Here is a 17,313-nt window from a genome sequence, read left to right on the forward strand (position 1 = left end):
ACAAATTAGCGTATTTTTACCGTTATTTGCTTTTTTATTGTTACTTCTAGAAGCTATTGTGTATTCTTGTTGTTCTTACACTACTCTGAATGACCTAGCAAGTATCTCACAATGCGATGGCTGCACGCTACGTGCACGAAGCTCAAGGAAATAAATAAACATACAGTGTTCATGGACAATATCCATATGTGTGGGTGATTATAGCCGATGGCGTACTTTTAACGGAACGGATGAGAAATTATATTATTTCTGTTATGTAATGCTCATATTAGTGTCATTGCATAAAAACACTACTCTGATACATGGGCTACGTATATCAGTCAAGGAATACTACAGTTAGCTTTCCTTTGCGGTAGATCATTATCTTGAAACTGCAAATTTTTGTAAGTCTGATGTGTTTTCAATTTAAACACACGTCATTAAGACAATTTTTGGACAAACTGGATCACTATACCGACAAGAGAAGCGTACGTGTGTCATACTATAAGAACAGTGTAACCAGAAGTTTCTTTGTTTATATTTCCTCCTAATTTGATCCTCTTTTAACAGCATGGAAAGAAGACAGTTTTTCACATTACCAATGTTCGTACCAGAAGTGATTTCATTGAGCCGTCAAAGGGACGCGCTTATGTACAATGGAGGATGCATTACACTAAATTACCCTCAAAATCTCAAAGATCCATACAAAGACATTGTGCTCTTGTACCGAAAGTAATACGGCAACACAATTAAGCTCGAAACATTTCACGTGGATAGTTTTCGCAATAAATCAGAAACGTCTGATACTCCTCTGTATCCATCATATATTTCATGGGATTTGTATCGTTTTACTACTCATGTCACCGATTTCCTGAAGCTCGAGAGGGATAGTCGTTTTGGACATGTCTTCGGTGTTCAGTGTTTCCTATCTTTCAACATTTGCGAGGGAACTAGGGCGGAAAATGCTCACGACACTACTAACTTTTTTAAAAAACAGTCAAGTACGATCCGTTTTCCTGAACTCTTTAGTAATGCCGTTATCTAGATATTTTATCTCAAAAACAATAGGACGGAAATATTCATTAGCCGATACATTTCCACAACGAATATCAATTACGTAAGGGGCTTGTGAAACATCTATCAGCCTCCATAACTGAATCGTCAGCGTAGATGACAAAATGTTGAGGACCCAGGTTCGATTTCCGATACTGCTAAAGATTTTTCCTTGGTCGGAGAACTGGTACAGGGTGCACCCAGCCTCGTGACGCGAACTGAGGAGCTGCTTGACAGAACAGTAGAAGGTCATCGGTCTGGAAAGTCAGCAGAACAGCCGGGAGAGCGGTGTGCTGACCACATGCGTCTCCAAATGGCATCCACGTGACGCCGCAATTCAGAGGATGACACGGCAGCCGGCAAAGAGCCCTTGGAACTGCACGGCCTGCGCGAGGAGGTCGTTTTGTGAAACAAGATACGTCGTTACGAATATGATTAAGTTATCGGGGTTTTATAAACAAGTATACAGTAGTCAAATCTTTCTCTCTCTCTCTAAACACACACACACACACACACATCTCTCACGTACATACTCACTCACGGACAAGCATATTAATAATGAAATACTGAGCACAACATAGGAAACACTGACCACTGTATGGGCTACCTTTATTTCATTAAAACTGTTACTGCATTGGTGTTTACATTCGAACTTTATGTAGCTGTGAAATGTATGGCTGTATTCAAACATGGCTGTACGTGTCCTGGAGATGACCCACGAATAGTAAGTTTCGGGGCCGAACCACAGATCAAAACATCTAGAGGACTAGCGGAAAACCGAGGTTGGCGTATAGCAACAAGTTCGGTGACCTGTTCTGAATCCTAAGGTCTTAGCTTACAGTGAGAATTCCTACGGTTCCGAAGAAGACGATAACATTTTTACGTACGCACAACTTTTATGATTAGTAATCACCAAAGTTCGCAGAAATATGCGATTGTAGTAATCACCAAGAAAAAAGCAACCTGTTAATTTAATTATGTCAACACAGTGTTAACATGAAATAATAAACTGTGCCCAAATAATGAAACAGTGCATATTTTTTGCGCTCATATAGTAGTTTATAGATATAAGCAACAAATTACAGCAACTTCGTCGTATGTGCAGAATTTTGACATCGTGCAGAACTTCTAAAAAAAAAGTGAGATATGTCCTGATTGTAGCCTGCCTCTAGTAGGTGCCCGGGTATGGCATCAGAGGTATGTTCGTGTTCCAGAAGTCCATGCGTTCGCCCAGGAAGTTTTCCTCAAGACTGAAGTTGGCTCGCATCAGAAGATAGCTGCGGTTCCTCGGGTTATAAGGCTCCCACGTCACTGGATCCCCTTCCGGTGTGGGATTGCTGAGGAAACACATATGAAGTTATTATTTAACCACAATTTTATGCAAAAGATGTTAAGCGTATATTCGATCTTGTTTTGTTTTGTTAGCCACGTGGAGTAACCACGCTGTCCGAGGCGCCTTGCCACAGTTCGCGCGGCTACCTCCGTCGGAGATTCAAGTCCTCCCTCGGGCATGGGTATGTGTGTTGTCCTTAGTGTAAGTTACTTTAAGTTAGATTAAGTAGTGTGTAAGCCTAGGGACCGGTGACCTCAGTAGTATGGTCCCAAAGGAACTTAAAACAAATTTCTCAAAATTTCTCGTTTGTTGCCTTTTGATTCTTTTCTCCACACAATCATTACAGCTGCACGAATTCAACAGTGCACCTGCTTGGACCCTGAACTACTTTGAGATGAATAGTTTAATTGAATAAAATATGAGTATTAATATGTTTAGTTTTTGTTAGAAATCGCACTCGTCTTCTACTCTCACAAGCATATTCAAAGATGTCCGTAGTCCCTTTCATATAGATCAAATGTTACACAACGTTTCTCAGACCAATACCCAGAATGCAATCAGATATTAGCTGGTACTCCCCTCCCTCTTCTTCCCCTGTCCACTATCTACATGTTGAGAATTTTTATACTGACGAAGGTACATTACATTTCGTTTTATAGTGATATCAGTAAACTACGACAGATTGAGTGAACGAGACTTATTGTACAGACTGTTTCCAGTTACATTTTTTATAGAATGATGAAGCAATTTTCAGTGTATCGCGAGTGCAGCTCATAACTCATACCGAGAAAGAAGAAAGCCTTCTATCCACATTGAGAGCAGACACTTGTTTCAAAACACGCTTCCTCTGCTTCATTCCTCTCCCTAATAACATTTGCTTCACCCACCCTCTGGATCCTCATTGAAGTTCAACTAGCTTTAAATGTCTGTACTTATATTTTGTAAATAACTTGATTTTCGGATTGGCAGAATTTGGAGCACTTAGGACTGCCAATATTATGTCTGAGAACTGCCACTAATTACAATAACAAAAAACAATAATAGACATGTGTAGGCCCTACATCACTGTCGAAGTCATTTCATAGCTACCGTCAATTAGTTCGTGTGCTGAAACAAAGTGAATAACGCCGCAATTTCCGGTCTACTGCGGAAAGCACCTACAACTCGGAGAAGGCATATTGAAGCAAATCTGATATATATGTTTCAATTTTACTGTGAAATATACGTCATACATAGTGAGAATGTATGTTGTTGGTGGACTATGTGAGGAAGATATTCATACATTAGTTTCACAGTCTGTAACCTCTACCACATTGTGTCATGTCTACTACTTGAAAAAGAGTAGTTATTGGTAACTTACGTAATCAGCATTATAGTCTTACGAGACAGCGATAATACCTCCAAAAATTGCATTATACCGCTCAGGATGCAATTACCTGCAGGTTGGGAATCATTGCCCCAGACTGACGAAATCTTGTGCTTCAAGCTCGTGCCATCATATAGAGATATGATAGTTTACAAGTAAGTTAGGGAGGCAGCATTAAAGCCTTATGGAAGGAAGATGAGACATGTACACATTTTATCTCTGCTATTTTTCCCTTATTTCTGACACTGATTAGATTATGGTATTGGTAGTTAAGATATAACGCTTCATATTCACAGAGGAAGAATAATACAGCGAATGTGGAAACGTCGGTTTGGGTGTTCAAACTGAAACAAAAAACTTCTCAAATGTTCAAATGTGTGTGAAATCTTATGGGACTTAACTGCTAAGGTCATCAGTTCCTAAGCTTAGACACCACTTAACCTAAAAAGGACAAACACACACACGCATGCCCAAGGGAGGACTCGAACCTCCGCTAGGACGAACCGCACAGTCCATGACTGTAGCGGCTAGACCTCTCGGCTAATCCCGCGCGGCAAAAAACTTCTCCCACCCCGCCACTTTGTAATACTTCGAGCGTGACAAAGACGCGCTTTGAACCAGGAATACGGCAAGCTTTAACAGAAATCTCTCCCTACCGTCTGAAAGAGGTTACTTTGGAAGTGAGAGAAAGAGGCCTTTTGATGAGTGAGATTACACAGTGCGGAACCATCGAGGAGAAGGTCATTGGTATGTTCAACGTTATAAAGAAAATTTGCCGCCTCTATTCGCTAGAGAGAGCCAGTTCTGGATATGAGAGAGAAGTGCAGGGCGTAAAAGAAACAGAAAAACTCACACGGCCCATCATTGGAGTGTTTCAAATCCATGTTCCGTCTTCCACCATTCTACCTACGGGGAGAGACGGGGACAGATAAGTGATGAGAGACAGCGGGACGGAGAGCTGTAATCTTTGGTGTGACTGAACGTCTTAATATCTGACGATTTTTACCATAATTATAATTGCAGAAGAATTGGGATTGCAGACTAGAGAGCAACTTTGCCGAGGATAGTAAAGTGGGAAACATTAATATTGGTAACTTTCAAATTTGATACAGCTGACTTTCTCCCATTCCCTTGAACCGTGGGATGTCCTGACTCGTCCGTGTCATCCTCTGAGGAGGGAGTGGCAGAGTACCTCGAGGCTGCAGCGAGCGGAGAGCGGTGACGGACAGTGCCGACGCGGTTACGGTGCGGCTGCTGGCTGCTGCGGTAAGTGTTCATTCACGAGTACACCAAGTCCTGCTGTTTCATCGGGCGTCGGTATTGAATTCGCATTTTCGTTTTTACTCACTTGATTGAGTCAATTCAGGGAGGCGTTTGGGGGTTATTGTTATGTCGTATAAGACAGTTGGTTCAATAAATGTACCACTGGATAGTCTTTCCCGCCACTCCGTAATCATTCTTCGCTTTGTGATCAGCATTTGACATAGTGGTTGGTAGCCAGCAAAGAAGCAGGCTTCTCGAGTGTGTCTGCTAGATAAGCGAGACATCAGCAATTTTCCCTTCTGATACATAACGATCTCCTTATTTCCCTCATCACATGAGGGTGCCTACAGAATTATGATGTAAGAGAGGCCACAGGTTGCCATGTAACCTTGTCCTAATCATTCATTGTTCCTGAACTTATACTGTTATTGTTCATGTTTTGTTGAGTAATTCACGGTATCTTTAGAAATAAAGATCATTTTTGGTACTAAAGCAATCTGCGAATGTCTTCCAAGCCGTCATCAGCCACCTACGCGTTTACATTAGGCGACATTTTGATGATTACTACGTAGGTCCCGATTTAATCGTTGGTCCTAATTTATAAAGCGGCAGGGAAGGAAGGGGGGCTGGAGGATCATACCAAGTTAATATTCCATGTAGCGAAGCGACTTTAAACCCATTCGATACTCGACAGAAATATTATGGTTGTTGTCTCACGTATCTTGCAGCCACACCCGAGAAACATGGTTCTCAGCTTGACAGACAGAACAGTAAGCTTTCCGTACCAATTTTGTCCCACCACAGAAAAATGTATCTGTGATGAACAAGCCATATGCTACTCTCTTGCAACAATATAAAATACGTTTACTGAAATTTGATGAACTGAAACCTACAGACTGCTCTTACCATAAGCTGATGTGTCTTGTGGGAGAGAAGACTACATTCTGAAGAGCACTGCGTACTCCGAAGTGCAAGTACGTAAGTCATTTTGTCTTCTTAACCACCGAATCACCACTCATTCTTGTTGCGAACTGTTTTGCTTGCATCAAAAGCGCCCTTTTACCCTCAGTTACTCAAGTTGCGCTATTGTTCATTGTGTATATCTCAATCAACATACCCATAATTGGCGAAGTTGGTCCAGAGCCGCAGCAGGGTCCTTCGCACCTCGTCTTCTTCAGAGGTGGGATCCAAGTTATACTTGGTATCATTACGCAAAAACAGAAGTCTCAGTTCTCCACCGTGATTGACACCTGGAACAATACATATACTATCAAAATGAATGTCTGTGCGAATGTACGTATGCATCTACGTTGGGTCAATTTCAACCAAAACCGCTACACATAGCTGGCCGGGATGGCCGAGCGGTTCTAGGCGCTACAGTCTGCAACAGCGCGACCGCTACGGTCGCAGGTTCGAATCCTGCCTCGGGCATGGATGTGTGTGATGTCCTTAGGTTAGTTAGGTTTAAGTAGTTCTAAGTTCTAGGGGACTGATGACCTCAGAAGTTAAGTCCCATAGTGCTCAGAGCCATTTGAACCATTTTCTGGTACACATATTTCTTGCTATCTGTATAGGTGCACTGTGGGGTTGATAATCACCTACTTATCAAAAGCGTGGGATGGGGGTGATAAAGAAGATTAACTGACAGAATGCATATACCCAGGCTATATTAAAACAGTATTTGAGAGTGAGAGTAGTAAGCGACTGCAACAAATGTTACACATAATTTCAAACGTTTACGAATCATTGCCTTGCGGACAAAGTGATGAAAGAGAATGAAAATTATTGCCTTCATTTTCACTGCACATGCAGTAAAATTCCCGCATCAGGTATAACAGTTTAATTTCCTACTTCTTTCCTAACTCTATTTGTAACACATGTTGCATAGAGTATGCACATACACCGCTGAATGTAGGTGCAAAATTATACCATTGTAAGCCCCATAGCTCAGGAAATATACTGTCATAAAAACTGAAAAGCATGAAAAACTGCCGCACCATACATGAAGTTTTAATTTATTAATTTTTTATTGCTAATTGTATTCGCAGGATGCTCGTATTTCGTAAGCAGTATCCACACACAACACAAAACGCATCTCGAAAATTATATCATTATACGTCAGATAGTTCAGGAGATAGGATGCCATAAATATTGAGATACGTAAAAAAATCGGTTTTCTTGAAACGGAAATAACAGAGACTATAATCATCCAGTGTTTGATAATGAGAGCGCTTAGCGACTCCTTACAAATTTTAGGCTTAATTCCAGACCTTCCCTAAATTTTTCTCGCTAACTTGCTTGACGTCAAACATTTAACACAGTAACTCTTTTGTAAATTTTCAAGCTATTCCCTATAGGAAAGTTCGAGAATTTCTAGAATCGAGGTTTACAAGTTAATTACTACCTGGACAGAAGCAGTACGGGGTTAACAACCACCTACATCTTATAGGGTGGGAGTGAAAAGGGGGTGATATTAACATATAGTTCAGAAACACTTGAAGCAACTTCAATCAAATGTGTTCAATAGATGACTTATTACTGTATAAAACTATAGTGTGGGTAAGGTTTCCCAATACCATTAGGGGTGGTACTGTGGATAAGCCATATCGTAAAAATTTTCTAAAGTGACTTTTTGGTATATATTTTCCGTACTTGGGTGACTAGAAATACCTTTAAAAATAGCAAGAGCAGTTTTTGTCTATTTGCGCTGTCCAATGAGTCAACCAGGTCACGAGAACTAACCTTGAGTGGATCTAATAATTTTGTCAACGTGTTTCGGAACCTAAGATCGAGCCACATTTCTGAATACCACTGACAGTTCTACTTCATCTCTAGAGTCGTATAGCGTCGTATAGTGTAAATCAGCAGACAGACACATACACACATAAAAAAATTTGGCATCACCTCGGTTCCGAGAGTTCCGGAACCTGTACAAAAAATTGGAATAGAGATCAACATAAACATCTTTTCCGCCCTTTTATTGCTCATGAAAACCACACATTGCATGTCGTACCACCATACAACGAGACCTTCATAGGTGTTGATCCAGACTGCTCTACCCACCGGTACCTCTAATACCAAGTAGCACGTTCTCTTACATTGATGCATGCCTGTATTCGTCGTGGCATATTATCCACAAGTTCATCAAGGCACTGTTGGTCCAGATTGTCCCACTCCTCAACGGCAATTCGGCGTAGATCCCTCAGAGTGGTTGGTGGGTCACATCGTCCATAAACAGCCCTTCTCAATCTATCCCAGGCATGTTCGATAGAGTTCATGTCTGGAGAACATGCTGGCCACTCGAGACGAGCGATGTCGTTATCCTGAAGGAAGACATTCACAAGATGTGCACGATGGGTGCGCGAATTGTCGTCAAGAAAGACGAATGCCTGGCCAGTATGCTGCCGATGTGGTTGTACTATCGGTCGGAGGATGGCATTCACGTGTCCTACAGCCTTTGCGGTGCGTTCGATGACCACCAGCGGCGTACGTTGGCCCCACATAATGCCACCCCAAAACGTAAGGGGACCTCCACCTTGCTGCACTCGCTGTACAGTGTGTCTAAGGCGTTCAGCCTGACCGGATTGCCTCCAAACACGTCTCCAACGATTGTCTGGTTAAAGGCATATGCGAAACTCATCGGCGAAGAGAACGTGGTGCCAATCCTGAAAGGTCCATTCGGCATGTTGTTGGGCCCTTCTGCACCGCGCTGCATGGTATCGTTTTGCAAAGATGGACCTTACCCTGGACGTCAGGAGTGAAGTTGCACATCATGCAGCCTACTGCGCACGGTCTGAGTCGTAACACGTCGTACTGTGGCTGCACGAAAAGCATTATTCAACATGGTGACGTTGCTGTCAGGGATCCTCCTAGCCATAATCCATAGGAAGCGGTCATTCACCGCAGTAGTAGCCCTTGGGCGGCCTGAACGAGTCATGTCTCTCTGTATTTCCTCCATGTCCGAACAACATCGTTTTGGTTCACTGCGAGACGCCTGGACATTTCTCTTTTAGAAATTCGTGTACCTCCTTCGTGGTGGAATGACTGGAACTGATCGGCTGACGGACCCCCTCCGTCTAATAGGCGCTGCTCATGCATGGTTACGTAGATCATCGGGCGGGTTTAGTGACATCTATGAACAGTCACAGGGACAGTGTATGTGATACAATATTCACAGTCAACATCTATCTTCAGGAGTTCTGGGAAACGGGGTGATGCAAAACTTTTTTGATGTGTACATATTACATACGCATCTCTTCTCTAAGCTCCTGGATCGATGATTACTTACTGCCTGGGAAGAATGCGAGGTAAAATGCACTAACCTCATAAGGATGGCGATGAAGTTGTTAAAGGTGTGATGGATAGAGAAAGAGCAGAGTATGTAGACAGAGAGAGCGTGATTGAGAATGTGGTTAGACACTAAGAAGTAGAGAGGTTTGGACTGTTTACTGCCGATATAAATTCGACGAAAGCCGATTAGAGTTCCTAATTTGGCTCTTCACTTCAAATGGGTTTGAACTGTGTAACTGAATTGACAAGCAGCGATATTTTCTTCGAATATGTTCGACGTGAAGGGCATGAACGTTCAGAAACTGCGCGATACGGTATTGGACGATAATACGTCAACATTGTATGGAGCAGATTAATCATTAGTTGCAAGAGTACGGTAAACTGCGTGCGATAACTTTGTTGCAAGATGGGTGCTGCAATCGTTAAAATACCTACCAGTGATACGGCAGTAAATTTCAGCTGTTGTTGTTGTTGTTGTTGTGGTCTTCAGTCCTGAGACTGGTTTGATGCAGCTCTCCATGCTACTCTATCCTGTGCAAGCTTCTTCATCTCCCAGTACCTAATGCAACCTACATCCTTCTGAATCTGCTTAGTGTATTCATCTCTTGGTCTCCCTCTACGATTTTTACCCTCCACGCTGCCCTCCAATGCTAAATTTGTGATCCCTTGATGCCTCAAAACATGTCCTACCAACCGATCCCTTCTTCTTGTCAAGTTGTGCCACAAACTTCTCTTCTCCCCAATCCTATCAATACCTCCTCATTAGTTACGTGATCTACCCACCTTATCTTCAGCATTCTTCTGTAGCACCACATTTCGAAAGCTTCTATTCTCTTCTTGTCCAAACTGGTTATCGTCCATGTTTCACTTCCATACATGGCTACACTCCATACAAATACTTTCAGAAACGACTTCCTGACACTTAAATCTATACTCGATGTTAACAAATTTCTCTTCTTCAGAAACGATTTCCTTGCCATTGCCAGTCTACATTTTATATCCTCTCTACTTCGACCATCATCAGTTATTTTACTCCCTAAATAGCAAAACTCCTTTACTACTTTAAGTGTCTCATTTCCTAATCTAATCCCCTCAGCATCACCCGATTTAATTTGACTACATTCCATTATCCTCGTTTTGCTTTTGTTGATGTTCATCTTATATCCTCCTTTCAAGACACTGTCCATTCCGTTCAACTGCTCTTCCAAGTCCTTTGCTGTCTCTGACAGAATTACAATGTCATCGGCGAACCTCAAAGTTTAGTACTCGGAAAACACATTGTTCAAAATCACAAGACTAGGAGGTGTACATGGAAAAATATCTGGAGACACGAGAATATCCTAGTTGGATTACGTTGTGGTCAGACAGTTCTGTCCGTCTGCTCCGTAGCTGAGTGCTCAGCGCACTCAGCTGTCATGCAGAAGGCTTGGATTTGATTCCAGCACAGGTCAGATTTTACCCAGTCGGGGACTGGGTGTTGTGTCGTTCTCATTATCATTTCATCATCATCGACACGCAAGTCACCAAACTGGCGTCAAATAAAAAGTTATTGACAAGGAGGTCGAACAGCCGCTAGCGAGGTCTCCAGCTCAATATTACCATACGATCATTTCATTTCGTTTAAGAGATTCCTAAATTCGATATTGGATTGTAAGGCGTACCGAGGAGCAGATGTGGACTCAGATAATTTATAAAGCACAGTTAAATGAAAATTAGTCGGATGGGAAAATTGCAAGTATTCCCTTTATTAGTTCAAACGTAATCATCATTACAGTTACTGCATTTATCCCACGGTAACACAAGACTGTCAGTTCCTTCATTTACAAATGTTTATGTTGTCCACGGAACCATGGTTTTACCCAGTCCCGTCTCTTTTTCAGGAGCAGATCGACGGCCATTATGTCTTCCTTGAGAGCTCCAAAAGTATCGGATTCGCATGGGAAGAGGTCTGAATTGTATGGAAGATGTGTAAGTGCTTCCCAGCGAAAATTCTGCACCGTATTCGAAATACCCTTGGTATCATATGGGCCTGCCACTGATGACATAACTATCCTCAGTGAAAGTGACGATTTGCAAGATCGTTAAATGGAATGAACATTCTAATGAGTACTATATATAGACTGAGGTAAACTGAAGAAAGAGGAAAGTAATTAGGAGTGGCAGAAATTAGATAAGCGAGAGGTTTAACATCACAATTATGACCAAGACGTAAACGAAGTTAAGAAATTCTGCTACCCTGGAAGACAAATAACACGTGATGGATGAAGTGAAAAGGACATAATACCCCTAGAACAGTACTCACGAAGAGGAAATTCCCAGCCAAAAGAAATCTACTAGTATTAAACACAGGCCTTAATGTGAGGAAGAAATATCTGAGGATGTACATTTGGAGCACAACAGTACACACGAAGAGGAAATTCCCAGCCAAAAGAAATCTACTAGTTTTAAACACAGGCCTTAATGTGAGGAAGAAATATCTGAGAACGTACGTTTGGAGCACAACACTTTATGCCAATGGGTCCTGGATTGTAGCAAAACCAAGGAAAATTGTAATCGAAGCTTTTGAGAAATGGTGCTTTAGAAGAATGTTGTAAAGATCACAAAAAATACCAACTCGTGATATTTTATTATTTAAGTCTTGCAACACTTGTAACTAAATTAATTTTCTTAGATTCTTGTAATGTAGAAAAGTATAACACTAAAAGTTCGACTGGAATGGTCAGAAATAAAGAAATGTATGAGTACACAGAGTTGTACGTTCAGTTTCATTTACTTCCGTGCTGGGCGAGTACATTGTTCGTCGTACATATTTTGGGAGATTGTAAATACACGTCTCAGTGGCTAAAATATTTTCTCTGGGCGCCTCATTAACTACGCCCGTGCAGTGTGACAAGATGCTACTATTTTTATTGCTTGTCAAAATGAACACATTTCAACAGAGAAAGAGAGATTTTAGGAAGGCTAAATTTTTCTGGAATAAAGGTGACTACAGTTTAACTATAAATATGAATCTCCATGCAACGAAAATTCTTATGATTCTTGAGTTTCTCCCGGCGTATTTGATAATCAAAATATCCACGGGTGTACTGCCGGTCTACAGTGTCCAACGGGCACAATATTTCGGTCATCATACATGTCGCCATCATCAGGTGAACTGACGGACTGAGCTCCTGTAAACGTGCCGGTACGGAGATCCGTACGCTATGGCTGCTCAGGGGGAACTGGCTTTGGTCGCGGCGGCGGTACGCATCGTCTGACCAATATGCGTGCCGTCGAGGATCGATGCCGTGAACACCAGAGGCACACTCGACTGATGTATCCGAGCAAGTCGGCGGTCGCTGAATATTGTTTGTCAGAAAATCACGCTACGGAGTATGAACGCACGAGGATTCTAGTACAGACGTCGAGATACTGGGACAGCGTTGTTAGAGAGGCCATCGAAATTCGCACCAATGACGACCTCATAAACCATGACTGTGGCTATAATCTTAGCAAGGCTTGGGAACCAGCGATTAGGTTAATCAAGAGTAAATCGAGCAAACGTATAGTTGTGACGACCACGGCGGTCAGAGCCGTCACACCGACGTCATCTCAGACGCCGTCGCAATCTGTTCCACCGCGTGACCGTGGCGCGGGGTGCGGACGGCGGAGGGAGTGCGCCGCGGGCGGAGGGTATTTAAATCGGCCGCCGCCGCGACCGAAGCCAGTTCCCCCTGAGCAGCCATAGCGTACGAATCTCCGTACCGGCACGTTCACAGGAGCTCAATCCGTCAGTTCAACTGATGATGGCGACATGTATGATAGCAGAAAAATTGTGCCCGTTGGACACTGTAGACCGGCGGTACACCCGTGGATATTTTGAAAATTCTTATGTTTCTCTGTTTATTGTATAAAGCTCTTGTTGTGTTTACGCAGTGAGAACATCTGTGCAGTTTGGTTGTGTATGTTGCAGCATCACTTGACTATGACACAAAAACCTAAACTGCAAATCTGCATAAATAAAATAGCACAGTAAAAGCGGACGCCTTGATGTCACTTATAAAAGTCTTGATTTATTTACTTGCTGTTTTGTCGTATTAGTTACCAATGTCACAGCGTGAGATGAAGGTGCCGTACTCACCCCACTCATTCGTCGGGATACTGTCTCCGCGGTAGTCGAACTCGTAGTAGTACACAGGAATGTCTGCTGTTTCGACGATAGTTCTTACTACCGCATCAGTTGCATCGAAGAAGCTGACGTCCTGTGTCAGCTGTAAGACAGCAAAACGTAAAGAAAAAAATTACACATGATAGGATTTACCTTAGCATACACTTTTATTTTCTTGTGCAGATCCACACATTCCGCCGGAGAAATAAATGTTTTAGGATGACTAGATGTATGTGGAACAGTCAACAACATCACATTCTCATGATTAGCACTTTGTCTAGATACGCAAGGATGAATTTTTGCCCTAACGCACTCTGTTTCCGTGATGCTCAACTCGCAAGGAGTCAGCTCGTATTATGGTCACTGAAAAAAAAAATCACGTCTTGCATTAGAAGGAATGTGGGGAAAATGCAGTCACGTCAAATTCGTGACTTTGCACCAATATTCGGTATTAAATTCCATTCATCTATACAGTGGAAAGTCGTGAGGGCATGTGGTACTTTCCATGAAGATCCGTCCGTTGGATGGGGACACTTAGTTCGGCGGCCCTTTAGGGCTATCCCTGAGGACGAGGCATCGAGTCTCACCCTCTCACTTCCTTTCATCCGTAATTCTACAAATACAAAACCACACTGTACAATCACTCATAACAGTCAGTCACATGGTACGGATACACACTTGAACGTTCAGAACAATTCAAAAGAGGCCAGCGGCAAGTTACTTGTACTAGTAGCTCGTCCAGAACGGCACAGTGTGATGGTTGCATCAGTCGCAAACGCTCATATTCTGACTTTACGACTGATCGGGAATTCTAACGCGAAGACGAGTTTACCTAGAGGTAATACTTTCATACGCCCGGCGAAGACAGATTTCATATTGCTAGATTTCCGGAAAGTGGTATAATTGTTCCCCACTGTAGACTGTTAACGAAGATCCGTGCACACAGATGAAGTTCTCGGATATGTGGAGTGGCTCGAATTCGTTTTAAGTGACAATCGCATACAAAGGCTTTGTCAGGCGTGCCACATGGAACTGTGATAGGATCACACTAGTTCTCTGTTCAAATAAACTATCCGAAGTATAAGGTGATCTTCTATCTGCAACTGTTAGCTGATAACGCTCTAGCTTACGTGACTATGTCGCCTTTATTTAATATGATGAATGGCAGCTTCCTCTAAGTGTGATCTAGGAAAAATAATCGTATAATGTTAGAACACAATATTAATGGTGTCCTGCTTGACACAGACACATCGATTAAATGTCTAGCCGTAACAATTCAAAGGGAAACAAAACCAGCGCAAAGGATAATTATAGGGAAGGTGAATGGCAGACTCCGGTTTATTGCGAGAATTCTAGGAAATGGTAGTTCGTCTGCATAGGAGACAGCTAACAAAACACTTGTCTGACACGTTCTTGAGTTCTGTTCGAGTGTTTCCGATCCACACCAGATTGGATGAAAGGTAGACATCGAAGAAATTCAGAGGCGTACTTTTAGATTTGTTACCGATAGTTTTGATCAGTAATGGGGTATTACAGGAAGGCTACATGAACTCAAATGAGAATTCTTGGAGGGGAGAAGACTTCCTTTCAGCGAAACGCTATTGATAAAATTTATAGAACCAGTATTTCCGACAGACGGGAGAACGATCCTACTGCCACGAACATACACATCAGGGTAGGAACGAGAAGACAGTTAACAAATGCTTACACACAGTATTTTCCTCTCGCTCCAGTTTCGAGTGGACCAGAAAAAGTTAGCACTAGCCTGGTACGCGGTACTCTCCACCAAGCACTGCATGGTGGTTTGTGAGTAACGCATGTACATGAAGAAGCAGATGACGTATGATAACTTGCATTAATTAACAGAAGAAAGTGATTTGCTTCTATGTGGAAGCGTAAGAAGGCAAACATATACTTTGAGATACAAAACAATGTCACTGCATACGTTAACGAATTTCTTATGACAGTGAATGAACTGAGAATTTTTCAAGAAAAAAAACACAAGAAACAATGACGAACTTATCATCCACAATTTCGATACACACAACATTTTGAATACTGCCTACTGTACGTACAGCATTTTTATTACACGAATATACTTTTCGAAATCATAGCTACAACACTAAGACTTTTTACTGTTCTTTAACGATCTTCACTGCGGTGGTAACCAGCTAGAAACGTGAGATTAAAACCGAAAACCGTTTTTCCAAGATGAGTATTTGCTTTATTGGTATGCCATACCAAAAAAGCCATCAAATTCAGGGATAAGTGTTACTGAAGTGATAATATCGCAGTGAATGTTCTTACATAACATCAGAAAAGCATGATTATGAAACTGACGCCTTAGAACGTGCATTGACAAGGTAAAAATGCTGTGAATACTCTAGACGGAATTTATTTTTAAGCTGTAAATTTCTTTCTTTCAAGGAGCCTATTGTTCTTGGAATGATAAACAAGCACTTAAACGCGAAAGAAACAATAGCATCAACGACACGAAGCTATAGAAGGCAATGGAAACCATGAATGTAAAGAGATAACGTGTATCCACAGGACATGTTGCTCATCATTATAAAAGTGTTAGTATAATCTCTCAATTGTAAGAGATTCCGGATTAGACGACAACACAGCTCTCTGTTAGCGTAGAGCCAAGATAAACACGAGAAAAAAACTGAACAACCAATGAAAGGGTAAAATATAAAGTTGTTGGAAAAGGGAAAGTTACAAATTTGAGCGTGATAGGGAAACTAGAAAACCTAAAAATGGAAATGCAAAGACTCAAAATAGATAGTACGGTCAGTGAAGATAAATGGAAGAATGATCAGGTTTTCCGGTCAGACGACCATAAAACGAGTGACGGGGAAGGGGCGTGTGGGAGGAGGGAATACCAATAGCAGCAGAAAATACACTGAGGTGACAAAAGTCATGAGATAGCTCGTAATGTAATGTTGGCCCTCCCTTTGCCCGGCATATGTAATAATCCGACGTCACATGGGCTCAACGAGTCGACGGAAATGCCCTGCAGAAATACCAAGGTGTGTTGCTTCTACAGCAATGATTCCGAAAGTGTTCCCAGTGTAGGATTTCGTACATGAATTGACCTCTCGATTGCTTCTCATAAACGATCGACAAGCTTCATGTCGGGCGATCTTGACGGTCAAATAGTTAACACCAATTGTCCACAGTGTTCTTGAAACCAATCGCAAACAAATGCGGTTCGGTGAATGGTGCATTGTTATCCATATAAACTCCAAAGTTGTTTGAGAACATGAAGTTAATGAATGGCTTCAAATGGTCTCCAAGAAGCCGAACACACTTCCGTTCAGTGAACGTTTCAGTTGGACCAAAGGACCCAGTCCATTCCATGTAAACACAGCCCCACACCATTATCGAGCCACCACAATCTCGCAGAATCCCTTGTTGAGAAATTGGGTCCATAGCTAAGGGGGGTCTGCGCCATCACGAAACCAAGATCAGCTCTTACCAACTGAAATAGGGGTTCATTTGGCCGGGAAACTGTACTACAGTCGTCTAGGGTCCAACAGATATGTTCACGAGGCCAATGAAGGCGCTGCAGGCGATGTCATGCTGTTAGCAAAGACACTCGCGTCGATCATCTTCAGCCATAGGCCATTAACGCCAAATTTCGCAGCACTGTCCTAAGGGAAACGGTCCTTGTACGCCCCACGATTAATTCTGCGGGTACTTCTCGCAGTCTTGGTTGTGTGTTAGCACTGACAACTATACGTAAACGCTGCCACTCTCGGTCGTTAAGTGAATGCCGTCGGCCACTGCGTTGTCCCTGGTGAGAGGTAATGCCTGAAATTTGATATTCTCGACACGCTCTTAACACTGTGGATGTCGGAATACTGATTTCCGAAATGG

At 42.3% G+C, this 17,313-nt stretch overlaps 1 protein-coding gene across 1 annotated transcript in view; it reads right to left on the reverse strand.

Moving 5' to 3' along the window:
- Positions 1 to 1,610: 1,610 nt before the first annotated feature.
- Positions 1,611 to 17,313, reverse strand: part of LOC126475032 (juvenile hormone esterase-like) — a 62,124-nt gene continuing 46,421 nt past the window's right edge. The window contains exons 8-10 of the mRNA XM_050102576.1: positions 13,405 to 13,534; positions 6,112 to 6,244; positions 1,611 to 2,369 (exon numbers count right to left, since the gene is read on the reverse strand). Of these exons, the coding sequence (XP_049958533.1) occupies positions 2,201 to 2,369; positions 6,112 to 6,244; positions 13,405 to 13,534 (432 nt within the window). The 3' untranslated portion in view covers positions 1,611 to 2,200. The remainder of the gene's footprint in view (positions 2,370 to 6,111; positions 6,245 to 13,404; positions 13,535 to 17,313) is intronic.

The sequence above is a fragment of the Schistocerca serialis genome, chromosome 4, assembly GCF_023864345.2.
Source record: "Schistocerca serialis cubense isolate TAMUIC-IGC-003099 chromosome 4, iqSchSeri2.2, whole genome shotgun sequence".
NCBI lineage: Eukaryota > Metazoa > Arthropoda > Insecta > Orthoptera > Acrididae > Schistocerca > Schistocerca serialis.